The sequence below is a fragment of the Rousettus aegyptiacus genome, unplaced genomic scaffold, assembly GCF_014176215.1.
Source record: "Rousettus aegyptiacus isolate mRouAeg1 unplaced genomic scaffold, mRouAeg1.p scaffold_m13_p_3, whole genome shotgun sequence".
In the NCBI taxonomy this organism is placed as follows: Eukaryota; Metazoa; Chordata; class Mammalia; order Chiroptera; family Pteropodidae; genus Rousettus; species Rousettus aegyptiacus.
Genome location: NW_023416306.1, coordinates 52,041,989 through 52,066,412, shown reverse-complemented (window position 1 = coordinate 52,066,412; position 24,424 = coordinate 52,041,989). Strand labels below are relative to the sequence as shown.

At 34.3% G+C, this 24,424-nt stretch overlaps 1 protein-coding gene and 1 pseudogene across 49 annotated transcripts in view; both read left to right on the top strand.

Moving 5' to 3' along the window:
• Positions 1-24,424, top strand: part of PTPRD (protein tyrosine phosphatase receptor type D) — a 1,934,582-nt gene that overhangs the window by 1,731,524 nt on the left and 178,634 nt on the right. For 26 of the 49 annotated variants that reach the window (XM_036238646.1, XM_036238671.1, XM_036238647.1 and 23 more), the window contains 6 exons: positions 14,415-14,603; positions 15,841-15,849; positions 16,570-16,587; positions 18,198-18,308; positions 19,717-19,728; positions 21,706-21,975. In XM_036238646.1, coding sequence (XP_036094539.1) covers positions 14,415-14,603; positions 15,841-15,849; positions 16,570-16,587; positions 18,198-18,308; positions 19,717-19,728; positions 21,706-21,975 — 609 coding nt within the window. The remainder of the gene's footprint in view (positions 1-14,414; positions 14,604-15,840; positions 15,850-16,569; positions 16,588-18,197; positions 18,309-19,716; positions 19,729-21,705; positions 21,976-24,424) is intronic. The other 23 variants (XM_036238660.1, XM_036238659.1, XM_036238668.1 and 20 more) reach the window with 5 other exon arrangements.
• LOC118600481 lies at positions 237-354 on the top strand (annotated as a pseudogene).

Below are 24,424 nucleotides of genomic sequence, written 5' to 3'. Positions count from 1 at the left end.
ATAAATAATTTTCATGAGAAATTTTCCATTTAAGATCTGCCTTTTGAAGAATAACCCATAAGGAAGCAGTTCTCATTAACACGGTAGAGATTCTGGAGTTCAAGTACCTCTGATGAACTCTGCCACGAGTTAAATAGAATAACTAAAAGTCAAATGATTAGAAACATGTCACCATATGTCAGAACAAACAGCAGGCTTCTTTCCAGGGGCAGAATATAAGTATTAAGATAAACATTGTCTACAGCCATGCTACCCTTAACAAGCTTGATCCTGTCTGATCTCAGAAGCTAAGCAGGTCGGGCCTGGTTAGTACTTGGATGGGAGACCATTTAGGAAGACCAGGTGCTGTAGGTGTAAACAATAAAAAAAATAATAGAAAGAGATTGTAAGCTGACAAGGTCCTTGCAATCTGTGAGGTCAACCAAGGGTTGCCTCACCTAAATAAACAAACAAACAAACAACAAAAAACATTGTTCTCCCTGCCACAAAATAGAGTCAAAATATAAAGAAATTATATCTGGGAGTGAGAAAGAGGTGAGGGTTAGCCAACTTAGTCTTAAATCTTCTGATGATTATTTTGTCATGCCTAAAGATAGCGACATTTAAAAACTATTATTATATGTACTAGAATGTTCTTAAATCTCTATCATACTACAATCCACCAGAAAAACATATCTCAGGAAGTTTTTTTTTTTTTCCTTTTTTTTTTTTTTTTTTTTTTCTCAGAACTCTATTTGCCATGTTTCAGGAAAGTAACTTGGGCTTTGTGAGGAGAGTATATACATAAGCATCACTTGAAAATTACCGAAAAGAGATTGGCTTTTATTATGTGACTTAGCTATTATCAATGGAGAAGATCTGTCAGGATTGGAACAGCTAAATTCATATGCATGCAATAAGTTGTCTATAGGCTTTCAACCTCAAATCACCAGCACTGGAGAGGGGGAGTGGGGTTATAATAGGAAAAAATAAATCGAAAATGCCTTTTTTTCACTGAGTAAACAGTCTTGATTGTTTATGTTCCTCTGAGTTAATTCTTGAAACACTATAAAATTTGCCCATTTGATTATAATTTGCACATGAAAACTGTCGGGTGTATTTCACAAAGCTGTATTGCATATTATTCTATCTTTATAATAATAAATAGCATGAGTTGCTTTAGGGATCAATGGCTGAAAAACATGTTCTCACTTTCTTTAGGGAATGTATACACTTTATTTACTCAGCAGCCTCATAGTCGTGATCACTGAGCAATTGAAGGAGCATCAATCTTGCAGTAAATGTAGAAACTATCCGCTTGTGCTGTGAGGAGAACAGTGGGATATGTTGGCTTTCTATGCCAGTGAATTCACGGCTGAGATAACGTTTTCACTTGTCAAGTTGCTGTCACTTTGTTAAGAATTAGAAATTGTATGTTTCCTAAATTTATAACAATATGTCAGTCTATTGCAACCAAATGAAAATGAACAACTCCGGATTGTTGTCAGTATGTAAGAAAAAATGTTTATTGTATTGCTACTGAATATCCTGTCATTGGAAACCTGTATCTATTTAATTGGCATGTAGCATATTAAAATGTAACAGCCATAAATTATGTTTAAATGGATTCTTAATGGCGTGTCTTCATAGGAGTACAACTCAGATTATTTTCCCTTTTATTCAGGAGGCCATTGACTATGATACTTTGATATGTAATGAGTTTCTCCTCTGGCTAAAAGGAAGCTGCTCTGTCTTTCTCATCTGTGCTCAGATTGTAGGAATTGAGCTGTTGTTGGGGAAAATAGATACAAATCCATGGGTGTCTCTATCCCATTCTAGACTTATTCCCAAGGAACTTCTGGCACATTCCTAGTGAGAGTGCTGAGTTCGTGTGTTTGTAAGCAGAGACAACTCTTTCTTGCATTCACCCTGAGATGAAACACACAAGGAGGCAAGCAGCTTAATATTCAGACCCTTCTGCCAGTTCATGAAAGTGAAGGTGTTCAATATTTATTTGGCAAATAGTTACTTTGTACTTGATACTGCATTCCACCCTGGGGCAGCTACACTGGTGAGGCAAAGATAGAGTCCAGCCTTCAGGGGTGCATGCCATCTGTTACATAGGTGCCTCAAATGTATGACATTGTTCCCTAGGGGAGGACATGACTGGAAATATATTACACAAACCTATCATGTATTTTTAGAAAACCATCCCTAATAATTCTCCTTTATTCCCTGTCCATAGAAAACCACCAAGTCCTGTGAAATTGACCTTCAAGTTATTCTCAACTCTTACAATGTATATATATATCAAGTCACCATGATATACACTTTAAATATCTTTGGTCAATTATACCTCAGTAAAGCCAAAATTTTAAAAACTATTCTTGGCTCTATTCACTTCTGTCCATCTCTGCCACCACTTCCCTGGTGGGAGTCTACCCCTATCTGTACTGGTCTGTCACAGTTGCCTCCTAAATGGCCTCCCTATGTCCCTTTATTTTGCTTTTCCCCAGTATATTTTTCACATTATAGTTTAAAGGGTTGTTTTTCAAAATGGAGCTTTAATGATAAGGAGCATACTCTCCTAATGCACAAATCTATAAGCATTCATTTAAGTACCCGCACACTTACCTCTACCTTTAGAACTTAACTTTCTGGATACTTTCAGGTAAAAGACCACGTGCCTTATATAATCCCCTCAGGCTTTGCCTGAAATCTTTTTTTTTTAATTTGCCAAGTTTAATCTACTATTAAAGTCAAGCCTGTAGAATTTTGTATTTGGAGATTCGATATCTCTTTTAGCAGCAAAGGATATTTTATTCATGTTATTTTGGTGCTGATTCGGCCCTTTTTTGGTAGTTTTTCTTCTACTTGGTTATTTTCTAGATATCTTACTTTCTGTGGAGTAGCATGTTTAATGTTTTTACACTTGGTCTTAGCCAAAAGGCCAAGAAGCAATATTTTCCATATATTAAAACATACTGAATAAATTTCTATCCTATGTTTGCATTTAAATATAACATTGTTTTATTTAGTAAGCTTATGTAAAGATGGAAGATAATTCAAAATTTAAAAAAGAAACAAGTCATAGTTATGTTTCTTTTAGGTATTTTCATAAATTGACAGCTGTGATTCCAAAAACTTTTAGAAAAAGTCTCATACACTGACAAATATAAACTGGTTCCATTTGGTAATACTTTGGTGTTAAATTCAGGTGCACTTTTGCCATATAAATGGAAAGTTATTTGTATTTTAGGGGAAATTTACCTCCATAGATAATATAACTTACATTTAAAGGTCTTATTCATGTGCTCTTGTGGTTTTCATTCTTTACAGTGAAACAATTTGTCTATGGTATTTACTGTTTTAAGATTTGATCTTTTTTATTTTCTGAGATACCCCCCGAAGAAAACCGTCATTACTTCTGTTTTCAGAATCTATCTTTTCCCTTCAAGTAAAACAAATACCAACCACAGTTTGCCTTTAAAACTATGTGAAATGCTAATGAATGGAGTAAAATAGTGTAATGTTCTCTTAAAAAATTATTTAGCCACATCTGAATTACTTTATTTTTATGCTCGCTCCTCATGCTCCCACTCCCATAAATGATTAAATACCACAAGATAACAAGCATTTTTCTTTATTGTGTTCTAGTTCTAAGGAGAGAACTGTGAAGAGCTAGAGGGGAAGGTAGATTTCTCCTGAGAAATTTCAAAAGCCTGATTTAGGAAATAACATGTAGATTTCTGAAATTATTCTGGGTTTTAAGTCAAGTTGATGATGTTTCAGTTGGAAAGAAGCTCATCAAAAAGTTCATCTTCTAAAACTTTCTCAGGTGCTTGAAGAGACAATTAATAAATGGTCTACCCATTTTATGTTTTCACTTCTCTTACAAAAGTCATAAATGTGAAATTATTTTTAGGGTATTGACTTCTTTTAATGAGCCTGAGCCTTGCCCTTTAATTATTGTCCAAAGTTGTTCATTGTTCAGATTGGTAATTAGATGTTTGTAAGTCTTAATTTTATACGAATTTGTATATTTCCAAATCTAACAGTTTTCTGGTATTATCATCATTGGTATAAAATAGAAAACAGTTGAATTGTCATTTAATTAGTCTTGATGTTCAAGAGAGCCTCAAACAAAGTATATTTTAGGTACTAATTTTAAGAGTTGAGACAGAAATACCTGAGAACAGCTAGCTATCTAAAAGCTTTGGAGATAATTCTTGCACAACTGAGATGTCAATAAGATAATCTAAAGATGTATAAAATTTCATTTACGATAATATAAAATAATTTACTTACATACTCTTTTGAATTTTGAAACAATTCCAATTTTACAAAGAACTTACTTATTTTTTCTGAACTACTTGAGTATAAATTGATCACAAGATATCTATCACCCTCAAATACCTATATTTCCTTCAAACGAGAATGTTTTCTTACCTATCTACAATAATAACTGTTAAAATTAGGAAGGAAATATTAATGCATCATAGTCAGGTAATCCTCAGACCTCATTCACCTCAGACCACAGTTCAGCAGGTGTCTTCTTTGGTTTTTACCACTTATCTCTATTCAAGTTTCTCTAATTGTCTTCAAAGGCTCCAGTTCAGGCTTAGACTTTGGCCTTAATTGTTAACCTGGTAGGTCCTTAGTCTTTGACATTCACGATCTTGAGTATAACAAGCCTGCTCTTTCATAAAATTGTTCTTATTTTGGATTTTGCTGATGCTTACTCATAATGCTGTTTAGATTATGAATGTTTGGCAATAACATTGTCTTAGTCTGTTTGGGCTGCCATAACAATATACCATAGACAGGGTGGCTTATCAACAACACAAACTGATTTCTCAAAGTCCAAGATCAAGGCACAGACACTTTTGGCATCTGATGAAGGCCTGATTCCTGGTTCATAGAGGGCCTTCTTTTATATGTGTCCTTGCATGGAAGGGGCAAGGAATTTCTTTGGGACTCTTTCATAAGGGTGTTAATCTCATTCAGAAGGACTCTACCCTTATGACCTAACCATCTGCCAAAGGCCTTATGTTCAACACCATCACATTGGGTCTTCGGATTCAACATATAAATTTAGGGAAGGGAGGAGGTATACAAACATTTAGTCTGCAGCAAATATCATGGAAGTAATGCTGAGTTTTCTCAACACATGATTCTTATTTGTCCCATTACTAATGTTAACTTTGATATCTTGATCAGGGTTGTTTCTGTGAGCCTTCTCCATTATAGTTATTCTTTTCACTTTTTAAATAAATTCATGTGAGGAGTTACTTTGAGACTATGAAAATGCATCATTCCTTCTGAAATTTTTCAGTATCTTGTATCAGTATGAGTTCATGTCTTTTTATTTTATTCAGTGTGTATAATTCATGTGTGTATATATATTGGTGTGTGTGTATATGTATAAAATTTAATTTTTATGTGCAAATTGTCCCACTTTTGGCTAATCAGAGCCCCTTTCAGCTGTCATATTTGTCCTTTTGATATATCCTTGTCATTTTTTGAGTATTTTTCTATACAAAAGATATTCCAGGCACATCTTATACTTTCCTTGTCCCAGTACTACATGAAATCAGTCATTTCTCCAAGGAGCACTGTTTTTGTTTGTTTGTTTGTCTTTTTACTAGAGAATTACATTTAGAAATCAAGATCTAGATGCTACGTGTGTCCAATGTGATTGGGTATTGCCACTCTTAGCCTCTCTCAATTCACACAGCTAGGGGAGATACGATTGGTAAGTCTATATAGAGAAGGGATGAATTGTGTACATGCATACTCATTTACAGTTACATTCATTTCTACATCACTGTATATATTTTTAAAATCGTGAGTTCATATCAATACCTCTAATTCTAATCCACCCAACAGTCCACTCTAGTTTTCTTCCTTATATAACGTTTGATGGCTTAAATTTTTTATTTATTTTTATTCACATTCACAATACAATGAGGCAGCTAGAATGAATGCTTTTCTTGGCCTTGTCTGATTTGAGCTCATTATGATTCCCAACTTTTATAAATCCAGTAAATGATGGAGAAAGAAGCCACATCTAATTCTCTTTCCATGTTTACTATTTCTGTCTTTGTCTCTCTCTTCCTAAAAACACAGGAATTCAATTCTTGAACTTTAGCTCCATTTTGCATTTTTTGCTTTTCTTTCTTTAAAAAATTCATAGTATGATTTAAATATAAATTTATGTAAAGTGGTTATTTTAATATTCAAAATAAGGCAAAATTTTGGATGATGAGGCTCCTATCAGCTTATCAATGTCCAGTTTTCTATTCTTGCATGGCATAATTCTATGAGAAATTTTTTGAGACTCTTATATGCAGTAATTGCCCTTAAGAGATACCTAAATCCACTCTGAAATAAAAGCTTCTGATTGATTTATAGCCATATAATGGCAAGCATACCATCTGTACCTAATAACTTCCAAAGAGGATCTTGGACTAGAAAGTCATCATATCTTGTTCATTATTATTTTTCGGGGGGCGGGTGGCAGATCTTACATTTATTAAATATTCCATTTGAAATATCATTGAGTAGCTGGCAGTTTTCTCCTGCTTTAGATGATTTCATTCTGACTTTGAGTAGCTTTTGACTTATAATTAGAAAGCACTTTATATAATTTTTTTCAATTTCATTCATATGAATATCATTTTAATAATGGCCCAGGAGCCCAACTTTGCCAGAAAACATTGATTTAGCTTTTATTTCTTTTTATTTTTCTGTTTTCAGTCCTTATTCAATTCACTTGCAGGAACATTGATTTTGAATAATATGGTCATGATGTCAAAACAGTACAAATTATACCCTGCCGCCATCTGGAATGGTGAAAATAAAAGCTTTATTTACACTGGTTTCTTTAAGAAAAGAATAATAAATGTTTTCTCCCCCTCTTCAGGGACTGTATTCTGGAAAGAAATGGTTCTTGTTTGTAGCCTAATAGTGTGGTTTATTCTGAAAGATAATGACTTGAAAACTCATTTGCTCTTCAACAAAGCAGTGAGTACTCCAACCAGTAACCCCTTGGCCACCCAGCCTCTGAAACACCGATCTGTCTCCTGTCTCAGACAAAGCTATTTGGGGTAGTCATTACTGGTTCTATATTACAGAGGAGACCCCTGTGTGGCCTAAGGTCATAGACTTGATATACTGAGTCTGCTTATGTCTCGTTCTCTGGTTGGTGTACTGTATTTTTTGTCTGCTCCAAGTAAAAGTGCTTCCATTTTTTAGCCTTTCCTAGATAATTAAATAGAAATTACAGAAGGTTAAAAACATAAGCACCATGTTGAATTTGAGCTCCCTAGGGAAATTATTTGATATTTAGAATCTTTTTCACACTCTTCTTTTTCACACATTTCTCATTCACATTTTGTTGGCTAGCATATGTGGCAGAATTCTGTCTCTACCTAGAACCAATGCTAAACAAATGAGAAGCAATTGATTTGTATCAAAAAAAGGTGGGTTTTTTAAAGGAAGAACTGTTTTTAAATTATTATTACATTTCATGGTACTTTAATCTCTAGTTCTTTCTGCTCGAAATATAAAAGTAAAAGATAATTCATATTCAAATTATTTTTGTTGTGCCTCACATTATGGGTTGACTCCAATTAAGAGTTTTATCACTGTTCATGATGAACATTTATTCAAAAAACAGTGCTGGCATAAAGGAAACATGATGAAGTAAAAATGCACCTAGAGTTAAAAGATTTTTTTTACACTTTTGCTATATGTGTGGAACAAGTAACTTAATTTTGCTGAGTATTTGCTTTGTGTCTAAAGAAAGTGGTAATTTCTACAGAAAATTATACCACCCTTGCCTATCTCAAGGAACTTTTATAAGGCTCAAATGGTTTCAGTGATTTCAGTAATTCACAACAAAGCTTCACTGTCCTGAATATTTAGAACCATTTTTAAAGTTCATTTTTGGAAATAAATCACATGACAATATAGATTTGTTTAATTTATGCTATCAATTAATCAAAAAGTCTAAAATTTTGTTCAAAGAGAGAAATGAGGGCTTTCATGAGCTTTGAAGAAGTAACTTGACACAGCTACTGCTCTCTAAATTCACTTGCATGTCTAGATAATCCTTGTTTTTTATTACTTGGGAAAATATTTCCCTATTTGCAGTTTATTGTTGTGGCTTTTGTTATACTAAGCCTTAGAGTCATATGTCTCTGTTCTATTTAAATTATTTGGGATAGAGTAAGTACATATATGCTGATATTTTACTAGATGTACGGGTGTCAGGCAGTACTAGGCACATTTAACGCATTATCTCACTCAGTCCTCCCATCTATAAGCTGGATACTGTTCTTACATCCGAAGAATCTATCTATTTTGCAGATACAATTAATCACAACATAAAGATTCTCTATATTACTTCATTCCCGGTGCCTGGCTCAGTCCTGGCACAAAGGAGGCCTTCAATAAATATCTCTAGAATGAATGATGCCATCTATTGACTATTCAGTAGATTTTTAAAACAGATAGTTTAAAAGCCCCCCTTTTTTAAATATAATGAAACTTTCATAAATATGAACATACTATTGGACCACCTTTAGACTCACATATTTAAATTTTCAAGAAAATTTCTACTTAGGTGACAAACACAGTGACTATGTTGCATAGATTAGTACTGTTCTCTAACAGGTGAGGGTGCCTTTCAATATATTTAAAGGGTCTACCACTTTTATTTAAGAAAATATTCTTTATATTATCCATCTAGCATTTGACTGTTTTATGTTAATGAAAACTTCCCTCAATCCCTTCATCTTTCCAAAAAAAAAAAAAAACAACTTTTGTTCTTCTGTAAGATTACATAGTTGAGTGCCTTAAAACTTTAAGATATCCAGCCAGTGAGAAAATCTTTGCTTCTGTCAATGAAAAAAGACTCAGACTATTTGCCTATAAATAAAACTTATTGATACACTTGAGTTTTATCATTAGTTCGAACATCAAGAATCCCATTGCATTCTAAAGATGACATATCAGAGTGTAGAGACAATACTCTATTGTGTTCTTTTGAGTTTCATTGTACTTTCATGTAAGTTTTTATTATGGTTGCAGTTTTGACTTATAGGAACTTATAACCATATGAGGTAAGCCTTCCTGTAAAATTAAGAAAGTGGAAACTAAATCGTGTGTTTCTGGTGCAGCAACTGTGCTAAATTAAAGAAGGAACCAAGTATAAATCACACATCTCAACCAAGAAAAATTATTTGTTAAAAAAATAAAACTTAGAACTATAAAAATAAAGAAAACCATCATTAACTATTTTGACGAGTCTAATATAACTTAAGATATTGTAAAAAATAATACAATGAGGTTATAAGATAGTTTTTGCCTCTTAGACTTATATTCAAATTGGAAAGGTTAAATTTATAGCCACACATACAAAAAAAAGAATGATAAACTGTTTCCATGGGTGGCATTATTAAATAAAACCAGTAGGAATTTAGAGATACCATATGAGTGGAAGCTGAAGTATTTGCCATGACTCCCTCAACACATCTAATTACAAGTATTTATTGAACATTGTGATGATCAAAGAGTATATAATATATAACACCTGACTTCCATGAGTTTATGAATTCAAACTTACACATTGCCAACAAACTTACACATATAAGGAGCTTAGAGAGAACACTAGTTGAGGACTTTTAAAGAGGAGCCACTATGAACTATTTGGTTCTCAGAAAAGTATTTCAGGAAAATGAATTCTCCAAGAAGAATAATGCTTACTCTTCCTCCAGATCTGATTTTGCTTTATTGTCAATTTGGTGAGAATGGCAAATCTCTTTATTGTCAACAATATGTAAATGATCAGTTCTACTTGCCAAATCTTTTAATACTACTTTTGGAAAAGCATACTCTTGATGTAATTGATGTAATTGGGAATGTGGCACCATGGTAAACAGTACTTCATTAAAAACTTAAATTTGAGAACAGTGTTAAACCGCCAGTCTGGTTGAATTCACTCAGAGTCCTAGCAAAACTAAGTAAGAAGAACTGTTTGGGACCACTTTGTAAGGAAGTTGTGGCCTCAGCAGGCAGTTTAGTTTTGTGGTTTCTTATCAAATAAGAGAGGTTTAGTGTTTGTGGAATTGGAGCAGAAGTAAAAGCATCATTAAAATTCTTTGTGGATGAAAAATGAAAGTAGTTTAACTGAGCAAATTATGCAAAAGCTATTGCTTGATTATTCACAGGTATCTAAAACATGACTCCTTACAAAACAACGTCAGACTGTTTCCCCAACTGTTCCTTTCAAGCCCTCGATAGGTCAGGGGTTATTAACAGAAGTTCTACGACAATGGGAAGTTAACTCTGGAAAATGCTGATGTTCATTTTTCTCTTTCCTTAATGGAACTGTAAATTTCATATCGACATATTTCATTAAGACACCAAACAGATTTAAAGAATGTGCTATATTTCCAGGTCTATTATAGCTGTCATTCCAAACAAAATATGTATGACTTCTACGATTCACTAAGCACAAGTATGTAGTAATATGCCCTTTAATAGCCTCTCAAAATGACAGACCGAATGGCTTTGTGAAGGTCAAGTTTGATTTAAATTGTTGATGAATTAATAGCTAATTCTGCATGATTGAATATTAATATGGAACAGTGATAAGTACGGCACTTTAAAGCTTAATGAGTACATTAATGAACAGGACAAAATGTTTTTCTTTTCACCTCATGTACAAGTTTAAAGCTACTAACATTTCGGCAATTTGTTAATTTTTAATGGCTGCTTTTTCCTGTAAAAGTTTATATGGCTAAAGTATAAAGCATATTGATTTTTTTCCCCCCAAGTTCCTGGTACCAAACATTTGATGAGTTGTCAAAATTGTTGTTATCAAATAGCCTAGGCAGTTTTATATAAATCACTAATAAATGTAGAGGGTGAAAAAAAAAAAGCAATTAACATCTTCTAAACTACGCCCACTGAGATAAGCATTCCAATTAGAAATTTCATTATTTCTGCAGTTTGTTTTATGTTGAATACTGAGTTTTATTGCCAAATACCTGACAGTCAAATTGGAAACAAGCCACAACTGTCAACGTGTAACAGCTCTGGCTATTTGAATCTGTTACAAATGTGATGTTTCTCATGAAAATTTAATGAAGAAAGTGCATTCAAAAAGGTTCTGTGCAAAGGGGGATGGATAGAATTTAATTACCCTTATTAAAAATAAGAAAGCGGTGCTCTTTACATTCTCTGTCCGATTAGTATGCAAGAAAGATTATCTTTGTTGTGCACTTGTGTATATGAAAAGAGACTCTGGAGTGTTCTTTATGAGCCAAGAAGAAAAAGAAAGGGCATGCAAATGCATTAGCCTGCTTTCCATAGGGCACAAGTCAATTTTGTCAGCTCTCCCCAAGGTGAGGACTTCATTTCTTATAAATGGTTATTAATTCTAAATTTTTTTGTTAAGAGTCTTTAGTACTCAGCTTACTTAAGTCTTGCCACTCACTGATGGGCACAGAGAGATGAAATGGTAGAAGAAAAGTAATGACTAGTAGAGCAATGTTAATGCATGCTAATGTAACTGGTAGTTAACCACCCAGGGGAGCTAAGAGGCCCTGGGAAATGCAGAATCAGCCTGGGAATCCCAAGATGATTTCTTATCAACCTAAGTTTGTTGCCTTAAATATGGAAAATAACAACAAAATCCAAGAGCTTTCTTAGAAATTCATTTCTTGGTGACTAAGGCGGTATAGTTGACTTTGGAACACTTGAAGTAAATTATTTTTATCCTTTGAAGCATTTTGTGTCAATAGCTGCCAAGTGAGATGTTCACTAATATAATGTATGTGGAACAGGGCTATTGATTTTTGCTTCCTTTTTTTAAATAGCTATATGCTATAAATGTAAATACATTGACAAAACTATTAAAGCCATAAATAACAACTTGATGAAAGAAATAGAATAGGTGATTAAAATTAGCATAGCCTGATTTGCAAAATATTCTTTATTCGATTTGTAACTTTAACATTCCCTTGGAGCCCTGAAAATTATCTCGAAATACCATTCTTAACCACCTTTTCTGACATTTGCCCACCACCGACCTCTGCTTGGCTGACAATATGTAAACATTGATATAAATAGAATACATTACTCCTTCTTGAAAAGAGTACAGTCTTTCAACTTAAGTAAAATGTAGCTCTTAGAAGTTAATTTTATAATTTCTTTCTTTCTTTCTTTCTTTCTTTTTTTTCTTTTAGTCTCTAGACGTAACTAGCTGATGGGATAGTAAAATATTCTCTAAGGAATCCATTTTTATCAACCCAACTTGCCTTGGCTACTTCTTTTGGTCTTTCATAAATGTCTCTTTGGGAGAGCCAGTCTACACTTTTTCCTATATTATACCTTCAATTTTCTCTTACAGTAACCTGGACTTATTATTCAGGATACTTTATTTTACTTGAGAGCTTTTTTCTGTGGTAGTATTTTGATATGTGTAGTAGAAAAACTTCCTCGAATCACTGGGATATATTCATACTTAGACTTGGAACACTAGGTTCTCTTATAATCTAGCAATCCAGACTATCTTGATAGATACAAATGAGACATGGAAGAACTCTTGATATAGAAGGATGAAGTGATGATAATTAAAAATTACAAGACAGATTTAGGTACTCACTGCTATAGTAGCTCTGAGGAGGAAAAAATAAATAAATTTGAGAGAGCTTCAAAAAGCTTTATAAAGGAGGTAATTTTGGCTGTGTGGCTTTCTAGAGACAGCACTCAATGGATAGGATTAGTCTGGAGAATGGTGAGAATTACAGTGTGGGCAGAAAAAAAAAATTCTGTAGGGGAAACCATCCATCACAGGCTGGGAAAAAAAAAAAACAAAAAAAAAAAAACAGGACTTGATTTAAAAGAACTTTGCTAGCCAGATTTAGGAGATTGAGTTTATCCCAAAACTATGGAGGAGATACAGTGGTGAATACCTAGATTTGACTGAACACAGTGAAGGAATCATATGGAGCCTTTTTGCCTAAAAATTATAACTAATTTAGACTTCAGCAAGACTCACAGGATCATACCAGAAGTTAAAGAAGGCATCCAAGAAAAAGCTCTATGCCATATCTGATGATTTCTAATATTTTGCTCACCAGTGTTTTTGCTTTTGAGTCATTTTGGAATTGCTGGCTCATGAAAATCCATCAGAAGTCATTAGAGAATATTGATTAAATTCACACCAGATCGCGCTTCCCCCGCCCCGCCAAGTAGAAGTCAAAGTGTTTGTATAATGGCCTTCAAACAAACAGCCAAGTTGTAATTTAGATAATTATCAACCATATAACTTAATTTTCTTCAATATTTTAATAGAATATACCTTTCTAATGTCAGCTGAAAGAGCTGGCAATGTAGCTTAGCAATGTGGGTCATGCTTGGGGATTTCAGAGGAGTGTTTTCCCAAGATCTAAGGCTTAGGACAATCTTGATGTGGAATAGGGAGAAGTGAACGTTGGGTGAGTTAAATATTCAAAATTTAAAAACTTTAACTTTTTCATAACCCAAAATGGTGCAAAATTTTGGAATGGGGGACAGGATTTTTATACCTTAAGAAATGTATGCATTTGTGTTGCATTTTTCAGTTGATTTTGTTCTTTCAAAAGGGAAACTCAAACAATTTTCTTACCAATTAAAGCTCCCTACAAAGGAATTCATTCAGGTTGAACATCATGCTTAAGTGAAAAAAAAAAATGAAAAATTACAAAAAACAGAGGGTAGGGGACGGGGGAGATGGAAGGTAGATAGGGTAAAAGGGGTCAAATATGTGGTGACAGAAAGAAATCTAACTATGGGAGGTGAACACACAATGTAAATATATATATATGCCTTACTGTTAAAATGTACAGCTGAAACTTATTGGATTTTTTAAACCAATGTCATCATAAAAAAATTAATTTTAAAAAATTACAAAAAAAAAATTTGAATACAATTAGGTTAGTCCAGCTAGCTCTACTTGATCCCAGGGTTTCCCCTCATGAAAAGTTTTCTGCCTATTCTTGTGATGTTCCCATATTTCCAGCCAATTTGGCTCATTCCTCAAGGCCCATTTCCAATATTCCTCTTGGTGCTCACTGACCTCCTCAGGCAGACATTCTGCAATTCCTTCTCCCTCTGTGCTCCTAGAGGTGCCTCCTTTCATGGTGGGTTTCGTCACATGGGTCTGAGTTCTTTACTAGGCTGTCGGCCACTTACTTAGACTGCGTGCTCTTCTGACCAGGAACATCATGCCGTAGCCTAATCTAGTGGTGCCATACCGCCTTGTTTATGTTTACTTCTTGATCAATGCTGAATCTTGAGGGACAAGATTAATTGGCAATATCTTTTTAGCCTTGGGCATTTTACTTATTAACATCACGTATGTATCACGTTTTGTCTTGCAGAGGATCAAATTCCTAGGGGCTTCCCTACCATTGACATGGGTCCGCAGTTGAAGGTGGTTGAGCGTACACGCACTGCCACCATGCTTTGTGCAGCCAGCGGGAATCCAGATCCAGAAATCACCTGGTTTAAAGATTTCTTACCCGTCGACACAAGCAACAACAATGGCCGTATTAAGCAGCTACGCTCAGGTGGGGTCTTGTCACTGTTTGCGCTGACTCCTCGGGAACTTTCCTTTTAGCTTTCTCTCTCTTTTTTTAAAATTTTATTTTATTTACTTTTTAATTTTTAGGTATTGGTTTTTCTCCCTCTTCTCTTTCTCTGTTATTCAATGTGTTGTCCATGTTTGTGATGTCATAGCCCGTTTCAGAGTCTTTCTTCTCTCTGTGTTGCAGCTTCTGTTTAATCCACATTGCTCACTGCTGTGACTGTATTTTTGATGATTTTTTTTTTTAATTTACTGCTTTTCTGCAGTATTTAATGGATCCATTTTCTTTATTTCTTTCTCTGTTTTCATTTGAAACAAATTTATTTCAACATTGGACTTCATTCAGAACTTGCAAGGAGTTCCAATGGTTATATCCATTAAAAACTAAAATGTTCATATGAAACACTAAAATGATTCAATTTTATTAAAGTGTTTTCTCTGCCGTTTCTACATTTGAACTCATCAAAGTACCAAAGTCTAGTAAGTTTTGTCACATCTGCTTTCTTTTCACTGATACATAAAACACAAAAATGTTATCTCATGAGTAACCAGATGTATTTTTTTTTAAGTCTTTTACAAAGTACCAAAGAAAGGAGGGGATATTTATCGATATTCTTATTATGTTATTGCGAGTGAGCATTTTCTACACATTAGCCACAGTAGTGTGCGCCCACACTGAAAATTTTTGAACCCTCCAGTGACTGGATCTACAGAAGTCTGCTTTTGGTGTAGACTCCAGCTTTTGCTGTTTTCTCTCTCTCTCTTCCCCCCACTACCCTTTTCTCCCTCTCCCATCCCCATCTAAGGTTTATTCCTTTGCTCTCTTTAGATTAAAAATAGAGATTATTCTAAATTTCTTAAGTTTTAGAGCCTGTCCCTAGTTAATTTCACAGGGACATTTACTAATAAGCTGTTTACTTTAACATTGGTAGTAATATTGATATAGAATTCTAAGTTGTTTAACTGACTGTCTTCCCAGAATTCTCAGCTTTTGACCTGTCCTGTGATGTTAAAGCGTCTTGTTAACTGCCTCTTTTGCTTGTTGTCAGCAGAATTGTATAGATTAGCATTCTGTTATTGTAAATAAAGAATTAATTATTCACATGTAACATAGATGATTTAGTATATAAAGCTTTAACTCTGAAAAATTTGTACCAAATAATAAGGAATATAATAATATTTTTATGCTGTCTTTCTTCTCTCCGTATTTAAATCTCCAGAATCTATTGGTAAGTGCTTAGTTCTGAAGCGCACTTCACCCCCCACTAATTTCCATATTCAGACTATTATTATTACTATATTATTAATAAAATGCATGGCATGCATTTTACTAACTGTCAGTGTAGACACCAGATCTCTGTAGTGGCGCGCACATGCACACATCCACAGAACTGTTATCGTAAGAACACTGTATAAAATATAAAATAGTACACAAGTTATAGCACACAAACGTAGTATAGTAAGTAGCATAAGATATCCAGTCAACCGTGTTTGTTTCTAGTTAGTCTTTAGTATTTCCTATAACAGTATATATATATGCATATCTATATATATACTTAAATAGAATAGCCAGTATTTTCCTAAATTGTCTTTTAAAAATATTGTTTAGTCCTTTTTTTTTTTTTTTTTTTTTTTTATAATATGAGACATAAACGATATAATTCTAACCCTAAATGACCCCAGACCTAAGAACTCAGTTGCTTCTCTGAGAAAGGCAATACTGCCTATTGTGGTCTTTGCCCTCTGTGGTATAATGCAACTTGCTCTTATGATCTAATAATACTTATCTAATATATTCCTGTTTTACCAGTATAGTAATTCAAGTTTCTTTTAAGACCTTATTTAATTCTGTAAATCTAATTTAATTCTTCTCCCCAGCCCTAGCCTCCTTCTTCTCGTACTAATGCTTCTTCTTTCTAATCTTATTTGCATTCATATTATCCACCCAGGTGGTACACCAATAAGAGGTAAGAGTGCTGAACTAACGTTCACAGAATGATCTTACTCATTCTTTCTGTCCTTTCATTATTCTCATCTTTGTCCTGTTTTCAGAATCATTCCAATAATGTCCATCAACTGTTTTTTTTTTCTTTTCTTTGTACTGTTTGGTTATGATCAGTGACTCTCATATTGTGAATTTTCCTTTCTTTTTCCTTTTTCTCTTTGTTTTGTTCATTTCTTTCTTTATGAAAATGATTATTTAAGTTGTGATATGCTTCAAAGAAAGCATATCCAGGTCTCTGGACCACAGACCAGTCACAGCGTACCATCTGTCCCTCTTTTTTTCCTTTTCTTCTTCTTCCTTTTTCTTTTTTTTTTTTCTTCTTCTTTTTCTTTTTTCTTTTTTCTTTTTTTTTTTTTTTTTTTTGTCCAACTGGAGAAAAAAAAGATCATTTTTTTCTTCCTTAGCTGTTCTTGTTCTGGACCAAAGCCAAGATGGTCTGGAGAACAGTGGCAGACATGCAGAAGACAGCCTGGAACATCTGCTTTTTGTCTTTATCTTTCAAAAGGTTTTTGCTTTTGTTCTTCAATTCTTTTTTCTCTTAATGTCTTAAAAGTCAAAGAATGACTCCCCTTTCCACCTGATCACACTCGCCTACAACCTGACAGCAATGCTTTTTTCCCCCAACTTCTTTTTTTCTTGGATTACTCGCCTCTGGATTTTTGGATCTTCTGTCTTTCAGGCTATGGAAACAAAAGGTGCTCAGTATTCTTGGTGGTATGTGATATTGCTGGTTTTTTATACTTTGACTCAATGTTCATTTCTTTTATAATTCTTTTGTATTTTTCTTGGGGTTTTGTGACACCACACTGCTAATCCCACTGGTGGATTTTGATGGGTGTCTTAGGGGATCCGTCTCGAGGTCCTCAAGCAGTGGTTGGTTGGCTCTTCCTTGCTGGCATAGGCCGTGCTTTTTAACTTTTTCAAAACCTTCTAATTCAACTACTCTTTGTTTTTCAGCAGACGTAATTAATGGTTGTAAGTCGTGGCAAACTGTCTTTCTTTTCTTAAAAATCTGCATGTCTTAAGGGAGTTTTGTTTCTTTAAGTAATATTTTCGTAATTTATAATGACTAATTTTAATTTTTTGCTTTGTGCAGCCTTTTTGTGCTCGCTGCGTATTTTTGCCTTTCTTCAGCGGAAGACTTTCTTGAAAACCCGGCCTGGTTTTTTTTGAGGGTACCTATCTTTTGCGCCACTTTTGATACCAAAATGAAACAAAACAAAACCAAAAATTAATCTTTTGTTTTATTTAAAAGCCATACTTCCTTGAAGCAGTCTCACCCATCTTCATTTTATTAGTCTAGGAAATAAGAGTGTTAATTATGACTAGAATTCTTGCTTGGGGAAAGAGATATTGTTTTCTTATGCTAGCATTGATGATGTTACAAAAATAATCTCTATATGTTTTTCTCATCGCATCATTTTCTGTCTGTGCACCTTAGCAAGAGATTGAATCGACGTTGAGTGGACCTTCGCTTTGCAGGGCTTTTCATATTGTTAAGAGGTTTAGTTTTCTGAACTGAGAAAGCCTTCTCTGACCATCTCTTTGGCAATATATTTTATATCCACACAGGCGCCCTTCAGATCGAACAGAGCGAAGAATCTGACCAAGGAAAATATGAGTGTGTTGCCACCAACAGCGCGGGCACTCGCTATTCTGCCCCTGCCAATTTATATGTCAGAGGTAGGAGTGACATAACCCCGGCATCGTTTCTTCATTCAGGCTCAGGGGGAGTTGAGATACCCGCAGGATCTGTGTTGTGATGTCAGTATTAACGCGCTGATTTACTAAGAGTGACAGTAGCTGAAGCATTTTAGTGACTAGAGATTAAAATTTTTAAATAGGTTGTTTAAAAATTTTCAAAATCATTAACTAGTTTTGAATAAAATCTATCCTGAGGCTTGAAGTTTGTAAGTATTTGCATTTTTGCATCTTGATTTCTATTTTTACTACATTGATTGATCTGTGCTTTGCATTCGTTTGAGGTTTTCTTCTTTTCCTTCTTTTTTCTGTTGCTGTTTTTCTTCTGTTTCCTTTTCAAACCCTGAGTTAATTGCTTGGTGTGCTACTAATCAGTTCTCCAAGCATAAAGGTGTTTATGTCTTTAGGACTTCTGCTGTGGTGCTGTAACAATAAAACTGCTAATTAAAAAAAAAAAAAAAAAAAAGATGCTATATGCAAATAACACAATTGTATTTTCTTCTTTATACTTTATTTATAAACACAGTCTTATGCATGTGCGTATGTCTATGGATACACACACACACACACACACACACGCATTGTTTTAAAAATTTGACTTTCTGAAAAAGTTTAATCTTTTGATTATCATGGAACACTGCTTATATTTTTGTAAAAAATATTAGTTGCCCTTGGGACAAGAATGAATGAGGATATATTCTTATTTTCTTGTAAGTAATAGAAATGATTAAATTTTGAGCTTATGAATGGCTGCGCCTTTCATTTCAACTAGAAAAAAGTGTTTCTTTTTCCCTGGAGTTTTCAAAGCTGGTTCCTGTAGTTTTTTTTTTTTTTTTGTCTGGTGAAAATGCTCTTATTTAAGGTCTACATGTCTATGAATAACCACAAAAGGTGTGGGTGGGGGTGGGAATAGATAAAAGACTGAGAAGGCTTTAACTTACAATAGGACGGGTTCCCTTAGGAAAATATCTAGCTTGATTTTGAAATTTTTGTTTGAGATAATTTTGTTTCTGTGGGGATGTTTTTCTCTCCTGTTTCTCTGGAGTTTGGGGTGGGAGACTATGAAGAAAATCATTTCTTCTCGAAATTCTTTGACAGCCCCTTGATCCTTTTTCTCACAATGGTGACCTCCTTTGCTGCATGAGGCATGCGTACCTTCTTTAATGGAAAAATTTCAAAATGATGCTAGCTATTGTTTCTAATACCATGTTAGTCCATGAGGTATTGCTAACTTTTCAGCTGAGGTAGGAAGGATTAACTAGAGCAAATAAAAATGTTCAAGTAGCAGTTGAAAGCCTTGATATGGCCTTTTTACTCTCTCTGTGTTTCCCTTGTTTTTCTCCTTTCCTCATTTCATTGTGTTCTGCATCAAACCCCCTACATCCCTCAGAGCTGCGAGAAGGTTGGTGTGTTTTTTACTTTTTACCCACCTTACAAAACTATTAATTAAACCAATAACAAAGAATACAAATGAAATGAATGTAGCTGCATTGTGGTCTTCTTTCGGTTAATGGTATGTTTTAGCAGAGAATGCCCTGGCTATGGCTTCCGATGCTTGCTGGTGGTATCTAACTGTGATGCATGATGGGAGAGAATGTACCTGGGTGCATGGTAACTGGTAACACTTAACTCTCTCAGGTCCGGTGAATTTGATCAGTGTTCCTGCTTTCCTTCCTGCTCCAGTCTTCCCACTCCCTGCCCCACCTTTAATTTCTGTCTTTTACAAGGATGCCTGCTGCCCATAGAATGAATCTTTGTAGTTGTTCCCCTAATCCCAAGCATGAAGACTAAACTCTCCTCCATTTTTCTTGATATGTTCTTTGACACCTCAAAGTCTACAGTGGCTCCTACTTGCTTTGTGTAACCTGTGAATTGGCTGCAGGAGGCATGCTTAGCTCTCGTTACTTCTCCTATGCCTGTCACTCACCCATGAGGCCATTGCAGCGAGCCCTCTTGAATCAACAGAGGTTTATTTCAACCTTAAGTGCAGCCAAAAAGTTAATGACAGAATTATTTACTTATTATCTTCTTGGGGTTATGAGGTTGTTTGTTTATTATTTATAATTTTTAAAATCACTTCTTTGTTTTTAAGCTGTACTCCTAATGATTACCTCTTGATCTAAAATACTCAAGGTGTAAGGTTTTGCCAATAAAAGCCCGAGATGAAACCTATATGTCTCTTACCCTCTCCTTGTACCATGTCCGAGACACATGTATTTAAACACACATAAACGTGCAGATTATCTGAAGCAGGAACACTGAACTGTAGTTGCTTGGTAATTCTTTCTGTGTCATGTTGCTTTAATATGACCTCTTCTTTTAATGTCATGTCCCACTGTATGTTTTAGACACAGTGTCCCTCAATTTGAATGTAGACATAACAAGCCTCTTACTAGATTTTGTTGTCATCATCTATGTTGTTTGACCTTGGCTATGAACTGAACGGAATCTTGAATGTGAAATACCCAGATCCCTTTCTAAATTTGCAGTCCTTACCTCTGATGACCTTATGAATCTAACATCTTTTTACTTTCAACCCTATCATCCCCTAAATTCCGATATCAATCCTTTTACTTTACTTCCTCCCTTCGTCTTTAGTCCTATTACCCTGTTATTTCTTCTGTCATTATCGTCATGAATTCCAGCCTTTCTCCCATTGTCCTAAGCACGGGCCTTGAGACTTCATCTCGTGCATGCCTTGCATGACCCAATCCGGTATCTCTACTGGCGTTGGCTTTGTTTCTTCTTCTGTGACTGTAAATTGATATGTATATATATACATATATATATTTCTATGTTTGTTCCAGTTTTAGTGTGAGGTCTGGAGGCTGCATCTACTCTGAGTCTGAAAGCAAATAAATTGTACTTTCAGTGTATTCTAGATGATGTTTTCCAGGGCTGGGATGTGACAGTGTGGTCCCACACATACATTCACAGCAACTGGAAGTGCACAGCACAGGTGTTGGCTTTGATACCCAACTTAAACCTGCTGGTGACCTTCCAGCCCCCCTTTCTGCATATACATGGATGCATAGAATCATTTTATATGCATGTATGTATATGTTTTTGTGTTTATCTTATGCATGATGTTTGTGTATTGTTAGTCTGTAGATAGTTTCTTTGTGGGGCCCTTGTAGGTCTGAATCAACTTTTGTATAAATGTGTCTAAGATATCAGTGACTAAATGATTATATTTGTGTGTATGCACATACCATACTTGTATGGTTTGTATTATCCACAGTTTTTCTTTGTTCTGTTTTTGATAGTCCACAATATGTTCAATTGTTTAATCGTGTCTGTACAGTGCATGTCATGTGTTCAACAAGCCATTTTTTCTTGCCTTGTATATTTTATCATCTTCCCTTGTGTTTCGTTCCAGTTCGCCGTGTCCCACCAAGATTCTCTATCCCACCCACTAATCATGAAATCATGCCAGGTGGAAGCGTTAATATCACCTGTGTGGCCGTGGGGTCACCAATGCCTTATGTGAAGTGGATGTTGGGGGCAGAAGATCTGACACCTGAAGATGATATGCCAATAGGAAGAAATGTCCTAGAACTGAATGATGTAAGACAGTCAGCAAATTACACTTGTGTTGCTATGTCAACACTGGGTGTCATTGAAGCAATAGCACAGATCACTGTCAAAGGTATGCTCAGTGGTTTATGCTTTGAGGGTCTGGCTACACTCAAGTCACCTGACTAATGCCTCCACAAAATCTATCTTTGGAATTTGAAAATGAATCAGTGTTTCAGATGTCACAGTGTAATCACACCTATGGTATCATATAACATACACATATCTATTGTAGGCAATTTCTCTCTTAAAAGTATTGGCAGCCTAAGTAACAATAATCATCAAAATGTTTAACAACAGGCTGGGCCCAGGTACTAACCAGCCCGAATGAAGAATGCCGGACATGATCAACCATTATGGAAGAACTGATATATACCAGTTTCATATTAATATAGAACCTTGATAAGAGCCACATGACAGAAGATTACAAATAAATGCTAAAAATGACAAAAATCTTGAAGACAAAGGGGGGAAAAGGAATTGCAATTAACATAGTCAAATAATAGATGCTTTAAAAAGTTTTAATGGATCCTACCATTGAATATTCAAAATGCAAGAGGATTTATATTGTTTTAGCTTTATGTTTTACCTTGCAAAGAGGAAGTGCTGAAGAAATATTTTGTCTTTGAAATAAGCGAACTAAGCATAATCACAGTACTATATTCCACAGATATATTTGAATCAAATAAAAAGTATGTGAGGGTACCAATTGTTTTTACCCAATGTTTATAGAATTCTAGAACATTTGCAAAATGGATCAGTCTGAGGGTACTTGAGGTTTCTGCAAATATCTGGAAGTACTGAAAAATGAACACAAATTAACTTCCCTTTCTAGGAAGTTTGATCCTAAGAAATGTAACACACATGTTACAGTCTATATCTCTAACAAAGCAAATATATCAAATATATACTATATAAAACCAATAATGTGACATAAGAACAAAAGTACACACCATTGTCAACATTTAGTCATTTAAAATAGTAACATCATATTGTATATTCTTAACTATATTAATCATATTTATACTTATCTATACATTACAGATACTGTACAGTAAATGTGTCATAGCAAAATGAATAAGATCTGTTAACTATTAGTAAAGACACCTCTAATTAGCAATATTTTTACTTTAAAAATTCAGAAAGACATCTAGGGAAAATTTGGATCACCTACTTCCTGGAAAAATGTCAGGCTAGAATATTTAAACAAATGTCCTTTTATTATTTTCAGTAAAATCCTTTGGTCAAATATTATTGTTCTATAGTTCTTAGAGTGATATGCAAATAGTGAATCGTGTTTCTCATAATAATGATTTCAGCTTTAAATATTTGAAGCTTTACTGAAGACCTTCAAAAATTCAAAGTCACGAGTCACAGTAAACTAATATCTTATTCAACTTCTTATCTTTATTTTCCTGACTATTGATTGTTGTTTCCCTGCCCACTCCACCTCAAAAATAAATAAATAAAACATAAGGGTGGATCTTGAAAGCAAAAAATGAATCAAAATAAAAAGAGCAACTTGAAAAGAGTAAGGAAAATGAAAATCGATTCATTCAGTCATTTAGCAATCCTTATGCAAAACCTACTCAGTGGTAGGCAATGTTCTAGGTTATTGAAGATCCAACAGTAATTAAGTACAAGGTTGCTTCTCTTGAAAAGCTGCCATTCTAGGGAGTACTGTACTTTTTTCCTTTATGTCACAAGGAAAAAGGTACTAAAGGGTTGATTTATATGAGTATTGCCTTCTGACTTTTCTCCAAAAAGTCTGGTGGATTCTCTCCTAATAACTCTTTCAGAATCATTGTCCTGGGTGAGGTATTTAAATGTGAGGTCACCAATGCAGATGGATTGTATTCTTAATTAGTAGCATTTTGAGTTGTGTTCTGCTAAAAGGGAAAATAAATTGGATCTCTAAGGTGAATTTAATTGCAAATATTTATTATGTACCTGTTATCTCAAATATTACTGATGTCAAATGTAGAATACATATTATGATGATAAAATATTTTAAAAGTGATTTGTAAATATGATTTAATTTAGTAGATTTGGCATTTTTTGAATATAAAAGTTAGAATATTTATAAGAGAATTATAGCAATGTTACCTATGTCTTACAACTGGAAAACAATATGGATATTATTCTTCGATGCATTTTAATACCATTTCAATATATTCCAGATTTTTCCAACATTTATTGGTATTTAGTCATATAATTTATTTCTTGAAGCAAGGGACTGAGCAATCAAGGCAATAGTAATAATAACAATAATAATAATAATAATAATTTCAACTAATGTTTTTTGAAGATGCCAGCTATATTCTAAGGACATTACTGGATTAGCTCATTAGTCTTCACAGTAAACTCATGAAATAGAGTTACCCAACTGTATAATTCCAATAACACAGTTCTTTTTCCCATTTTTCACATGAGAAAACTAAAGCAAAAAGAGGTTAATCAACATATCCAGGATCACGTAGCTAAGTGGTGGATTTGGACGCAAGCCCCAAAATACAGTGCTA